Below are 15,299 nucleotides of genomic sequence, written 5' to 3'. Positions count from 1 at the left end.
CATGATGAAACTTGGTAAAAATGCTTATCTTGATTATATCTTTGCAAACCAAGGTGGAAACTGTGTCAGGTGCATCCTAACACGAGATCACAAGGTCAAATCTTTAAGATCTTGGTACCACTCTAGAGGCCACATGTACTCAGACTTGATGACACTATATGAAACTTGGTCAGATTGTTTAATATTTGAATGTGGGTCAAGTGTGGGAAAAACTGGTCCACAAGACAATGTCTTCAACTATTGTTGTCAGTGAAACCAAGTAAGCTTATAAGGGCCATCTTGACCCACTCGTTTAGTTGTATGGTAAATAAGAAATAAAATGCACATCCCCCTTCTATGTGCTGTCTGTAAACATCCTAAAAATTATGCATGGTGCAAGTAAACATCAATAATAATCCAGCAAAACGTTTATTAAGAAACACGTGTACATCGTATACATCGATTATGTAATAGTTCAATTAATTAAATAAATAAATAATTAAAACAGGAAACATCACATCATTCATCAAAGGAAATAATGTATTATTCTGTACGGTTTGACTGTCTAGTTCTGCACTTGTAGAACAGCCATGTAAGTGATAGGAATTCATATCTGTTTAGCGCTTATACACTTTTACGAACACTAAAACACCACACACACAAAATAATTATTTATCCTCAATATTGGTTTGAATGGTTCTAAAAGATTCAACGAGGCACATGTTTATTATAATTCTAAAATAGCTGTACAAAATAAAAATATCTGTTTATACAAGAATGCACCATGCAACAAAGGTCACTTCCATATATCACAGATAAGCGCTGGACGGAACTGGTTCTTTTCTGAAATAATAACAACTATACGTATTATCTACCATAACGAATTCGTTTTTAATAAATTACGGTTCTGCAATGTGGGTGACACATCGTGTGAAACGGTGATCGACTTTAAAAAACAGGGGAGGCGCGATTATTCTATTTCTGACAAGAGGTTACATATTTGATACATGTCGGTTACTTGCCGAAATATTTGGGCGGCGGCTTTGCCGTCGCCCTTGACTTCGAATACAAATTATTTTTTTAATATAGTTAGTTATAATATATACGATTTTTATAACACGTATTTGTGGTCATCAAACGCAGGCTTGTCGATGTGAAAATTAAAAAGGACCAAAACTCCTCCAACCAACATCTGCCGATAACGTACATATTTTGACGAGGTACTGACCAATCTTGTGAGTGTAAGGCTAATCCAACAAGTAGGGTTTCATAGAACAAGGACGTTGCGAAGTTTCTATTTCTGACAAGAGGCAGCATGTTTGATACATGTCGGTTACTTGCCGAAATAGTGTGGCTGCGGCTTCACCGTTGCCGACGCCCTCAACTTCGAATACATATTATTTTGTTGTTGTTTTTTAATATAAATATTATACCTGATTTTTAAAAGACGTGTTACGTTAAAGTTTAACACGGTTATGTTGACATTATAAAATTATCACAATACGACAAAATACATCATCGAAGCAACGCAACTGAATATTAACCAAAACTCCCCGAAATGGTTGAATTCGCAGTTCACTAGTTGATCAGTGTTATGCGCGAACAATCATTATGCTTTTTGTATTAATGGCTTGCAGGATATTAACAGTTGCTTGGATGCTGCTTCGTAGCTAATTACAACTTGCAGATAAATCGTCCTACCTTTTCCATCCTAGATGGGTGACACTCTGTCATTGTCCCCCTTGGCCACCATTACCGCGAACACGATGAACAGGATCTGTGCATAAAACGATTTGAAATATGTCCGTAATGACCAATATTTCCTCATATTGTTTCATTGGATATTTAGTGTATTATAATGTTACCTATACAATGTTTTTCAATTGACATCTGTACACAAATTCGCATTAGCAACAAAATTTCGACGAAAATAACGACATTCCTGGTTGTTGTTTAAACAATAGTTGTAACATTACAATGTATTCATATATTTGCATATTAATGCATGGTTGCGAATACGCATTCACCTGTATTATGCCACAAATGACGAGAACGGGCACAGCGATCGCAGTCTTGCCAAACGATGCTCCCCAAACTTCACCATAGCAACCCTAAATACAAGAGATCGTCAATTATTGGTAAACGTATGAGCGGATAGTTATTACGAAAGCTATTCACATTGGAAACAGAGAAATGCAATTTAAATTACAATCACGTAACTTTTTTTTATGTAAAGCCACTTTAAAAGAAAAAAAAAACGACTTGAAAACTTCATAACCACTTGTCATATGGTAAAAGAAGGGTAAAATTATACACACATGTTAAAATGTAAAAGGCTATTACATACATTAAATATAACTGAAAGCAACTTCTGCGTTAATATAAACTACATAATTACCATGATAATGATGATGAGTTAAAAAAAACGTCCCGAGTTATAATTTTTATTTTGGTGAGCTGCATTGGAACACACATGTTAAAGTACATACCGTTTCGCCATTATTCAGTGCCATATGTGTCTCTTTAGCGCAATCGGCGGCATTTGCTGACTGTGAGGAAGGGAGGCTTTTACAGCATGCAAGAGGCATGTCAATCTTACCAAAACCACCGGGATTATTATTCCATTTAGTTGCGACGCTGAAATCTGTATAGCTGTCCACACCGCAACACTTGAACTATTGAAACAACAACAGTGACATTAATATATTGGTACATGTATGCAGGTAGTAATGACAACAATAATCCCATTTGAAGATACAAATTAGATTGCCACTTTGTGTCCTAAGTTTTGATAATAATAGTTTTAACACACATGTATGCCGAAAAAGTTGCAAAACGTAGTAAACCCTCCCTTTTAGTTTGTACAGATATTAACCTCATTTGATTGGATTATGCAATCATATGGCAATATTTATCATAAAATATAAATATACTGGTTACTGGCTAGCTCAGTGTTCCGTGGACAAGTCGCAACGGTTCCAATTATTTTATTAACATGTTATTGCACACAAAGAATTTTACCTGAATCATAATCACGTTCCAAGCAAGCGAGGGCACTTTCTCTGAGGCAAGGCCTTCGAATCCAGATAGTGACGACTTTGCTTGGTCCTTCACCTGCAAAAAGTAGTTCAGCTATTGAATTTTAAATGAAATACTTTTTGTATTTTATAGGTAAGACATACAGAACGGGTGCATGCAGTTATATATTGGATTAAAACATTCCATAAATAACCATACGATACCAGAAATTACGTGTTTTCAGTCTTCAATACAAACAGGCCGCAACTGCGGCTCTGCAGGTATCAATTAATTAATAATGAGGTTGAAGCACAAGAAACCATACATTTTTCGTACATTATCAAAGGACACTATGATTAAATAATTAAATATATAGTATATATTGTCAAAAAGATTTGTATAATGAACGAACGGAGTAAAACTAATATCCCAGTGTCAGTTGTAGGAAAATAAACTTGATAAACGGATATACTGTTTTTAGCGTTTTAAGCTTTACACGCATTGCATTATGACAAAAAGTTCAATAATAATAAAATTGTGTTTGGCTCACGCCAAACCATTTTTTATGACACCTGTAATTTTCGCTTTTGATAAGCATCGAATGCATCGATTTATTTACGATATTAATTGTACGTTTAATAAGAAATAAAAGCATCGGCTATCACTCCATAATTTTGGACAATAATTTATGTGACAGTTCTGCACAGTACTGATTTTTTTAATAAAGACAATACCAAAGGTCGAATTTGATGGAAAGATATACACACGTTTCTATTTATTATACTTATTCCAAATTGTTTGAACTGTCTAATTTATATTCCATTAAAAAAATCATCAATGTTAATCGTGACAAATATGCTTACAATATCTGGTTTGCCGTACAGGAGTCCAATGCCGATGGCTTCAATCAGGATGAAAACCACAATAACAATGGCGTACTGGGAAAGAAGTATATTGTTTAAATATAGAAAGTAAGTACGACGTGATAATCGTCATCGTGAAATATGAAGAAGAACTAGACTCAATTGCGTATACACAATTAAGTGCACTTTGCCTGTTATTTACAAATACATTGTACGATAAACAATCGTTAAACATGCAAATGATTATTTTGTTATTATGATTATTAATAGTAAACATACATATACAGCTCAATTCTGGTATACTAGAATCAAAATGCTGGATATAATGGTAACAATAGAACTCCTCTTTCAGACGCTATGGCGTTCAAACATATATTTTAGCCTCGCTGTGGAAAACCGGGTCTAAATGAATTTGCGCAATCTGCCAACCAAGATTAGCCTGTGTAGTCCGCACACGCTCACCAGGGACGACACTTGCCGCTTTTGTGGTATTTTTCGTTTAAAGGAAAGGTCTCCGTAGCAAAAATCAAATTTAAGCGGAAAGTGTTGTCCATGATAAGCATGTGCGTACTGCATAGGCTTATCTGGGACGACACTTTACGCATATTCTAAATTCTATTTTCATGAGTGACTTACAATCCAGAGGAATAGCTTGAACTTGCAGCAGGCTCCACAGCATCCAAAGAAGGCGAGACCAAAAAGCACTAGACCTCCGATGATCAGGCCGACAGACAGGCTTAGCAACACCTGCAGGTGAAATGTGTGTGTCATGACAACCATGGTCGTTCTTCAAACGTGTGTCGTTTCAGTAATATATTGTAAATATAGGTTATGGTAAAGGAAATATAGGACCATTGAATAAATGAACATATCTGCTTGCTAATAATATACACATGGGTACCGGGACCAATATGTTTTATTGTATGTCATAAATGCTTTTTAACAGGGGTTAATGCGTATGAATCATCAATTACTTGTAATACGGGAAATATTCCAACAGTATGTTCTACCCGATTGTTAAATTATGTTTGTTCATAAATTGATCGAATCGTTTTATTACACATGATAACAGTACACATATTAACAGTACACAAAAACAAACACAAGTATGAACTTTTTATGAATAGTCTTTACACACAGCCATCGACAATGCGCCTCAAACACTGTACACAATAGTTATTTAAACATCACCTCTCCGATATCAATAGACTTGACGTCGAACGATCCAAGTTTTGTATCCATCAATGCTTTCTCAAGTTGGTTCAGCCCGGTCTCCAAGAAGGGCTTGTAGATATTGTAACCATACCGTAGGATGAACCCTATGGCCGTCACTGCCAGACCGAGAAGCTGTGGGAGGAGTTACAAGGAGTTGGTATACTTATGAGATTGTTCTGAATTGCAACATATTTGTACAGCTTTTATGGAAACTATCAAAGATTTTTATTGCAAATTGATAAACGTTTGAAGAGATTGTATACACACAAACATTCTTGTGCTGAACTTGTTGCATGTAGTTTATACTTATATTATATTTGACAATATTTTTACAGTACTGTTCAAATGCGTGCATTGAAAACGGTCCACAGACGGTGCTTCTTTGTGAAAGTAGCGTTGTTACGTCACTAGTAACTGTATGTGCGGGGTATTGCTAGATATATATGCCACTATAAAGTCATTGTACTTCGGTAACAAGGTGCAAATATATCTATTTCTGCAGATGAAACACACAAAGTAAAGCATGATTTGCTGAGAAATGCAAATACAATGTAGCTCAAAACCACGTTCATGTATAAATCAAAATATGTTTATAATTAAGCTTGTTAAGACAACATAAAAACTTGTAAGTTTTGAAACCTGAGCAGATGAACTTCATTAAGAGGGTGTTCTAAGAAAGAGCAACTAGATAATCTTCCTATCTAAGAACACTAAGATCGATTATGTCAATTCAATGGGGTCGGTCTGACAACATCTTGACACCATCAAAGACAACGGACTTTATTTACACAAACGATTTGCTTAGACAAACAAAGGGAACGTTCGATTGCTAGCAATAAATCTATTTGCTACGAGTGTCTTGCTCACGTTTTTATATACGGGGAATATTGATGTGTACGTTTTAAAATAATACTTTTTCAATGAACACATAATTTTAATGTTAAATACATTAAACATAATTGTCTTTAAATAATGTAATTCATGAAGTTTTAATCGAAGAGTGAACACACTGTCCAAAAATGCGTTATAGACAAAAGCATCTAAAACGTCACAAGAGTGTCAAACTGAATCTGTACGATTTCATTATCATGGTCTTCACACTCAGACACGCCATTATACGAGCTGATCAGTGGTTTAGATGAACACTCTTGCGCCAAAACTTCTTGCTCGTCTACAGAACCTGACTTTAAACCTAGTCGACCTGTACTAGCTGCTTTAACCCGGGCGATAAATGACCTATAGCCGTATCTGTAAACGAGTGACTGCTGTATTTCGCACTTTAGATCAAAATCCGATTAACAAATCTTATCAGAGCGATTGCCAAAATGGGAGAATCCCGATAAAAAAATCTACTACACTGCATTTAAACACCATCACTTACAAGAAACACGATGTTGATGATGACCAACAGGAGTCGGGCGATCTGTGCCAAGCATCCAGCCATCTGTAACAAAACACTTGCAGGTAAGCTAAGTAGCAACATGAGAATGGTCCAATTGTTTTGATCTGTCCTCTGTATTTATTTACCTTTTGCCAAAAGTATAATTTATAAAAATAACGAACATTTTGTCAATTGGAGATGCATGTTATGTATCAAATTTTCACATTTGCTTTTATAGATAGAAGGGCAACAAAGTGATTTTATTTAATTGTACTTTAATTTGAATTATAAATCCAGAAGAAAAAAAAAATTAAATACATTTTTGTTCAATATCGAGAAATATAATCCTTTGACACGTGAGTCGAGCCATGCGGAAATATGTCTTATTTCATATGCGACCAGAGTAGCTCCCGACCAGCCCGCTTATCCGCTATAGAGACAAAGTTTCGTTGTCTCATAAGCGAAGAGGGTAACACCTGACAAGACTGAGCGAATTCACAGGCTGGTCTAGAGGAGATACGTTGGCCGAATATGGCACATGACCATTGTCATATGACGCTGGCCATATATTTACACGTTGCTATTTATGTAGCACAAGCAATGGATACGCCGTTATGTATAGGCTCTGTTTAAAAAAGAACACAAGTTGACAATGTATGGCTTTACACAGAATATTGGAAACAAAAACAATATTTACCAAGATTAAGAAAATACTGATAAGTAAAATTGCTTTATAAGTTATAACAAAAATGTCAAAGACGAAATGAGTTGTCAGCATACATTTTCTTTCTGTAACAAAAATGTATGGCAAGCGGTTCGACGCATAATCCCAAGAAACTAGGTTTCTCATGAGAACCTAGGTTCTCAGAATGAGAGCCTAGGTTCTCATGAGAACCTAGGTTTTTAAAATGAGAACCTAGGTTTTTCTCATTTGAAAACCTAGGTTCTCATGAGAACCTAGGTTCTCAGAATGAGAACCTAGGTTCTCATGAGAAACCTAGTTTCTTGCGGTTCGACGCATAATCCCAAGAAACTAGGTTTCTCATGAGAACCTAGGTTCTCGCTTGAAGATTGCACATGGCTTCAAGAACCCAAGTTTTCAAATGAGAACCTAGGTTTTCATGAGAACCTAGGTTCTCATTTGAAAACCTAGGTTCTCATGAGAACCTAGGTTCTCATTCTGAGAACCTAGGTTCTCATGAGAAACCTAGTTTCTCGGGATTATGCGTCGAACCGCTTGCCATACATGTGCAATCTTCAAGCGAGGACCTAGGTTATCATTCCCACAACCAGTATCGTGTAGCCCTCCATCGTCTATGTACACTGTAGTATATACACAAATATTGTCTTTTCTTACAGCCTCTGAGCCAATCTCCACGCAGAGTTGTCGTTCCTTGCTCTCACATACAACTCTGCATAAGGCTCAGCACGCCATTTTGTCTACCAAATAGCTAAAACCGAACAAACGCATACAATGTATATTTGAGTGAATATTTAAGATCGCATGCATTTAATTAAGAAATATGACTTTTAAATGTACGATAAATCGTGCAAAAACTTGTGAGTTTTAATGCAACTCTTTGGAACTATTTTATTGCCCATTTACACAGATGTAATCATTCCACGCACTTCACAAATGTAACCAATTGTACATATTTTTTATTGAGTGACGTTAGGCATTGCTTCGACGTATTTATGTATGTCGGTTTCTTAACATAAAAAACATATCAATTTTATAATAATTAATTAAGACTGATATAAGATATCATGGTATGAGATGGTTTTCTTTAATGCAGTTAATGCAATGTAACCGTCGTGCAAGATATTGTTTAGTATACTGTAACCTCACTGATGAACGCTTGGAATGATCATGATATGAATAAAACGCTTTCATAACAATAGTCCGTTCTGAGCCCAACACAGAGGTGAATGTAAAGGGGAGGCGGAAAACGACAACGGGCGAGGCATGGTATGGTATTGCGCAAGGGGGGGTTAGAGGGTTAGGGTTAGGGTTTGGATTAGTGTTAGGGGTCGGGTTAGGGTTTGGGTTAGCCTAAACCCAACCCTTACCCTAACCCGACCCCTAACCCCGCCCGTTGTAGTTTTCCGCCTCCCAATGTAATGTGGCCGTCGTGCAAGAGATTGCCTCTGAGCTTCTGCACTCAACCGCTAGGGTCAAACCGTATAAATTCGGACAAATGGAGAAATTCGGGCAAAACATCCAAATGCATTTTACGTCAAACTAAATCTAGCCCCAGGCCTTCAGCGCCTACAGCGCTTCGATTTCATAAGTAAGGGTAGCATATGTGAACATGTCATTTTGTAAAATTTTGTTAAAATTGATTTCAAGCATGAAATTAGTAAAGAGATCCAAATTTTCTACTATTGCTTTTCAATTGATAAAATATTTTACCGTAATCTCACGATTTGATTTTAAACGTACGATACCTTAAGGGGAATTTTCACAGATTTTGGCATGTATTGAAGTTTGTCTTTAAATGCTTTACATTGATAAATGTAAACATTTGATCCAAAAAAGCTCCAGTTAAAAACCAAGAATACAATATAAAAAATAACCATAACCAGGGCTCGAACCACAGACCCCTGGAGTCCTGGAGTAAAAGTCTACCCATTTCGACCACTCGGCCATCCGTGCTCACACAGTCACAGATGTATTTTATACTCTATATAAGTAATCCTCGTAGTTTCACAAAATATAACGAAAACAACAGAACTCTCCAAATTATTCAATAGTTTCGCGTTGCAACGCTTTATAATTTGCAGGTAATCGTCAAAAGATGCATATAATGGATATTTTAGAGCATGGTAAATGTTCAGTATTACTTTTTACTCACAAATATCATAACTAAAACGAACATTTGCGAATCTGAAACAACTTTTTTAATTTTGTCAATTTACCAAAACGTGAAAAGGCCCCTTTAGAAATGGTAGGCAACCGGTATTGTGTGCATGTATTTTAGTATAGATTGTTACATGATACTGAAAATTTATTATGGCTGTTTTACCGGGAGATCAGAATGCCTTTGTGCATATCACATTAAGTGCACTTTATATTTCTTCAGACGACAGTCTACTAATCGATCATTTATATTGATAAAATGAAGAAATTGCATATACATGCCGGTAATATATTAATATGTTGCTCGAATACAAAGGTAGATAGTAATATGACCAAAATCCATTCGTAATGCGTTGTATCGAGAAAAACATAAAGGGCCATATAATGTAACATGTTATAATATAGTAAACATACTACAAACAACAAAACAAAATTGATATCAATATATGACATGTCTGGTAGGCGCAAAACCCGCTATCCAATTGAACAAACCATATGCTATCAATAGATTGGAAATGCACTTAAACAATACGTTATGTAATAACAATAAAACATACGGCAAACCATTATCGAAACTACCCACAACAATAAAATACCAAACTATCATTTACCATGAAAAAAGTATCCATAAAATATAATAGAATGGTAAAATGGGTATAAACGACACAAAAAAATGAAAACATACCATAATTGAAAGGAGAACAAAAATATTGGAATGATGGATGGGGAAGTTGTGGTAAGAAATCGATGCAGTAAGACGGCGAGGCAGCCGATCGTACCGAAAACGAAAATAAACTCAATTATGGATATATCGAGTCTTGATTGTTTTCAGTTGGTATCGTGAAATCAATGGCTGATAATATTGAATGTGAAATAAGTGAGACACATTATGTAATAAACAGCATCCTTCCTCGTATTCAAATCTTTTGTTAAGTCCAATGTCATAGAAAATTCTACATTACCATACAATCAAATAAATAAGTGAAAATATCGTGCATTTTTATGGCAAGCGGTTCGACGCATAATCCCGAGAAACTAGGTTTCTCATGAGAACCTAGGTTTTCAAATGAGAACCTAGGTTCTCATGAAAACCTAGGTTCTCATTTGAAAACTTGGGTTCTTGAAGCCATGTGTATGGCAAGCGGTTCGACGCATAATCCCAAGAAACTAGGTTTCTCATGAGAACCTAGGTTCTCAGAATGAGAACCTAGGTTCTCATGAGAACCTAGGTTTTTCCATCCCGGTTTGATAACGCCGGTCGACCAGCGAGGACCGGGATGATTCGTGGAAATTTTTTAACGCGTTCACACTAATTCCCGGTGCCGCTCCGGTTGAAGCCGGCCAACAACCCGGAAGAGTCCCTATCAACCCGGACTGGCTACGGTTTATCCCGGTGAAGCCCCGGCAGAGCCTCGATTGTCGCCGGTAGTGCCCCGGTTGAGCCCCGGTGAAAGCCGACAGCGTCCCGGCATAGCCCCGGTTGTCGCCTGTGCTGCCTCGGTTGAGCCCCGGTGAAAGCCGGTAGCGTCCCGGCAGAGCCCCGGTATACCGTAACACCACCGGCACTTACCGGGGCTATACCGGCATCATATCCCGTCAGAGCTACGGCAACGCACCGGTTTCACCCGGTCGTCGCCGGTAATGCCCCGGCGGAGCCCCGGTGAATGCCGGTGGCGTCCCGGCAGAGCGACGGTTTTATTATGTACCGTAGCTATACCGGAACTCTAACGGCATTCACCGGGGCTCCACCGGGGCGTTGCCGTAGCTCTGCCTGGGTCCGTATGGGCCCCGGTGGAGCTACGGTGCCGTCCCGGTTGTTCCCAGTGCCGTCCTGGTTGTTGCCGGGGCGGCACCGGTCGTTGCTGGTCCTTCCAGGTGACTTCCGGTTCATCCCGGAGGTATTATACATTTTAATACTTTCCCATTGGAGCCCCGGTTTTCCCCGGTTCATCCCGGTCGTCCCGGGTGGAGCCCCGGTTTATCACGGTAGAGCTCCGGATCATCCCGGTAGATCCCGGATCACGAAACCGGGGCTCCGCCGGCATCATAATGAGACTTGGCCTTTACCCTGATAAAGAACGGTGTACAGATTGTGTACGTTGTCTCACGTAGAACTTTTCGCGCTCGATTTCCGCGCTCGATCTGCGCAGTGAAATATCATATCCGGTAACTTTGTATATTTCCGAGAATTATCATGAATATTTGTTTGTTTGTTTTTTTCATTTTCTTTTTTCTTGAATGTCTTGTTAACGCAAAATAAAATAACAATATTTAAAAATATGTTTATAAATACCAAATATAATTTCTTAAAAAAATGTATCAGAAAAAAGTCTTCTTACTGTCTCCGAAGACACTCGTATCTTTTCGGCCTAGACCGTCAAGTGAGGAATTTATTCTTGCATGAATATGCAAACAATAAATATTATGTCGTAGCCAATTCTTAGCAATTTTGCTTCAATAATATTTTGTTACAACTTTTATTACACGGTCATGTTATATAGTGATGTTCTGTATTTACAAGGCGGATTATTGAGATCTGCGAAGAACTTCTTTTATTGCGCATGAATTAAGGGGTAAATCGGACTTTTGGGAATTTGGTTTTTGGCAGCCATCCAATTCGGATAGGCTCAGAAATTTGTATCATTACTATGGCCTTGGGGCTACGCCCCAGGCCAAAAACGCGCAAAGCAGGAGACAGAATATGTATCATAGACAAGTGCCCCCCCCCCCCCCCCCGTCCCCCGATTTTGTGTCTTTATTATAACTGCGCAATGAACTTCTTTGACTTTCTTAAAAGCAGCAATAATGAAATCAATGCTGTGTGTTTCTTTTTAATTTATTGATCAGCGCGTACAATTTTAAGCCATCGCAGACACTAAGCAAGAACGGTTTTTGTAAAAACGCAAACATTTTGTAAATTAAAACATTTAACATGTACTCACACTGTACGCTATAGATTTTAATAGTAACGTTACAGCGAAACCACTGAGTATTCGAACATTGACGAAGCGTTTGTACATGGTGCCATGGTAATTTTGTTCACATATTGCGTCATGTTTAAAATAGTATAATAATACACATTGGTACAATTAAAGGAAAACATTAACGTCACGACCGGGCCGTAAGACGGCTTCGCTGGGTCATTAATTATATTTTGCCACGGCCTTAATGTCTTTTTGAAAATATTCCGAGCGCGCGACGTTAACGTAATAAAATGGACCTCAGGCCGTTATTTCGTAAGCGGGCCTGCGAATGTTATTTGCTAAGTATAAAAAGGTAACTGTGCACCGTGTTGATGTAATTAAAAGACAAACCAGCGAAGTAAGATCATACGTTTTTTTGTAAAATAATAAGTAATATAATACAGTATATTGTCGATATAAATGTTTGAACCGATTTATTTGAATATAATTTTCGTCATATTTTTAATACTCATTCACGCATTCCTGCATAAGAAAAGTGCAGACGTACCCTGCTTGCTTTATATTCCAACGTCTAAAACACGATACTTGTTGATCAGCTCTAGTTGTTTTAATCGAAATTTGTTCTGTTCCTGTAACGTACACGTTAGGTCGATAACGCGATGATGATTGGGCTTTTCTGAAAGCGACGCAGTATCTTGAAGGGGGATATTTGCAGTGAGCAAGGCTTGACAAGCCATAAATCGGCCTCCTTGTTTTTAATGTTTATCAGAAAACACGCTTGATACACTTGTTGTATTTTATTTGCATTTCGATGATATGATTGAGCAAACGCACCCAATGGCCACACGTGAGAGTACAATTATGTCCCGTTACCGGATGCTAACCTGCTGTCACTGATTATAGCAAGGATCTTGTGCGTTATTTATTGTGAATGATGCTTATGTTTCGGCTGTTTATATTTACGTTTAAATCGAAATGGGTGCATTTACATTACCACACCAAGCCATACGTCTCAATTTGCAGTTTTGTTATGGAATAATTTACATATAGTTCTCCCTCTTTTAATTCACTGATTTTTTTATTGCATCTTTCTATAATTGTGTATACGATTATGAGTTTACAGAGTCGTCAAAAATAATTAACATATTTACGAGAAGATCTATTGAAATATAATACAAATATGTTCACTTGATATATTTTGTGAAAATGATGCTATAATAAGCCAACACACCAAGGGCATTATCAAAACATTGTATAAAAATAAGGATAAGTTATGCGAATAAATAAACATAAGATGCTATATCAGAACTGATTAAGTGACACTATTGTTTAGCGAAAGAGTTCAAAAGAAGTTTGAACAACGTTTGAAAAAGTTTGCGGTAGAATTGTCTATTGGTATCGAAGAAAAGACATTCAAGAAACAAACATGTGGAATGGTGTGTCATTTTTGTTGACTACTTGCAATCTTAAGTTCAATACGTTGGGCAATTAGACGTTCACAGGACGGACAGACAGGATAAATTCAAGGTATATATGACATGTATTAAAAGCTATAAAACAAAGAGCAATATCCAAACAACCTTCACATATTTTGAATTTCAAAATGTAATGAAATAATATATTTTGACAATCAGGTTATTCTCTTTCTTATTCTTAAAATGCTTTTATTTGATGTTCATATACAATTTCTAAAAATAGTTTTTTATTTAAAGTTACATATACAATTAAAGTTTAATTAGGTAATCGTCGAATATATTCACTGTTCACGAAATAATTGTTTAAATTAAGTTATATTTGCACGTTGCTAATTTAACACTTCCTATTCCTTTCACCGTATGAATAAAACTTCGATATTGTAGTCTATAAAAAAAATAACGAAAACAGAGACGTTTTTCGTACTTTATTTACATCAAACTATTTTGAGTTTTTTAAAACCATAATTATACACTTAAACCGTTAAAACGTTGTGTATAATTTATATATTATCTTATCTCGATGAAACGTAATTTAAACCAAAAAGAACAGGTATACTCCTGAGATATGCTAGTAGCCAAGAATTATCTGAGGGGCGTAAACAATGGTCTAGACACCAGTTAAACGCTGGGCTGACCAAGTTTTAATTATTTGTTTTGAATTTTGTTTTCTGCGTTGTTTTATTTTTTAGCAAGAAATACATGTACACATAATAGAAAATTAAAGCCGAATGCATGTAACCAATTGCTGTACAATATAAGACATTACATTCAACACACCATCGAACATAAACATGATTAAAGCAAGGATCACTGTCATGAAACGGTCAATACGGAGCCAATAGTGGCGGTAGTGTGGTGGTGGCGGTGGTGGGGTACATTATTAATAGATTCTAGTATTTTTTTTTTGAAAAAAAAAATCAATAAATGGCTTACATAACAAAACAGTAATATTATGGATAGTTCTAAATAATTTAAAATGCAAAGACAAAGAAGATTAAAGCAAAACAATGTGCCTGGCACGGGGATCAAACACAGGAACTCTAGAAGAAAAAGCTATCTAGGTGCAATTACACCACACAGGCTGTCGAATTGTATGAATTAATTAAAACCCTATGTCGGTTATACCAGTTTTTCTAAATTATCTATGGAAATGAAAAGCGTTTCAAACACATTATAATTTGTACGATTTTGATTTATGATTAGCAATAAACAAACATATATTTTTAACATTTTCTTAGTCATAGCTGTTTGTTCTTGTTAAATATAATACATAAATGTATTTCAAATGTTTTTGAATCTATTATATTGTTTTTGAAAATTGTCTATTTGCAAAACTGTGAACACGTCTCTTTAAATGGGTCGAAATCAACGCTGTACCTGACACTTAGTCCAAAATAAATGACAAAACACACACGTGTAAAATACACCTAAATCTTATAGCCTTGCAATTCAAATTTAAAGGCATCAAGCTGGGTATGGCAATACTTTGATAACAGATCGCACTTCGATAACAGAGGACAACACATGTGACGCACGAGAGGTGATTATTTCAGCTGTTTTGCATTTAGGTTATGTTCCTTTGGG

The 15,299-nt window shown here is 36.6% G+C and overlaps 1 protein-coding gene across 3 annotated transcripts; it reads right to left on the bottom strand.

Moving 5' to 3' along the window:
• Positions 1-392: 392 nt before the first annotated feature.
• Positions 393-12,964, bottom strand: LOC127863404 (tetraspanin-18-like). Of its 3 annotated transcripts, XM_052402927.1 has the most exons (11): positions 12,788-12,964; positions 7,814-7,907; positions 6,457-6,519; positions 5,052-5,207; positions 4,497-4,607; positions 3,861-3,935; positions 3,001-3,093; positions 2,469-2,654; positions 2,007-2,090; positions 1,681-1,756; positions 393-822 (listed from the first exon to the last, which is right to left on the bottom strand). In XM_052402927.1, the coding sequence occupies exons 3-10, from the start codon at positions 6,517-6,519 to the stop codon at positions 1,691-1,693; spliced, it is 834 nt and encodes a 277-aa protein (XP_052258887.1). In that variant the 5' UTR covers positions 7,814-7,907; positions 12,788-12,964; the 3' UTR covers positions 393-822; positions 1,681-1,690. The 3 variants fall into 3 exon arrangements, with proteins under 3 accessions (XP_052258887.1, XP_052258885.1, XP_052258886.1); XM_052402925.1 differs by lacking the exon at positions 7,814-7,907 and having other exon boundaries at positions 12,788-12,963; XM_052402926.1 differs by lacking the exon at positions 7,814-7,907 and having other exon boundaries at positions 12,797-12,962.
• Between the last annotated feature and the right edge of the window lie 2,335 nt (positions 12,965-15,299).

This window comes from Dreissena polymorpha, unplaced genomic scaffold (assembly GCF_020536995.1).
Source record: "Dreissena polymorpha isolate Duluth1 unplaced genomic scaffold, UMN_Dpol_1.0 chrUn007, whole genome shotgun sequence".
Classification (NCBI taxonomy): domain Eukaryota; kingdom Metazoa; phylum Mollusca; class Bivalvia; order Myida; family Dreissenidae; genus Dreissena; species Dreissena polymorpha.
The sequence above is the reverse complement of the archived record's forward strand: the minus strand, read 5'-3'. Positions and strand labels throughout refer to the sequence as shown.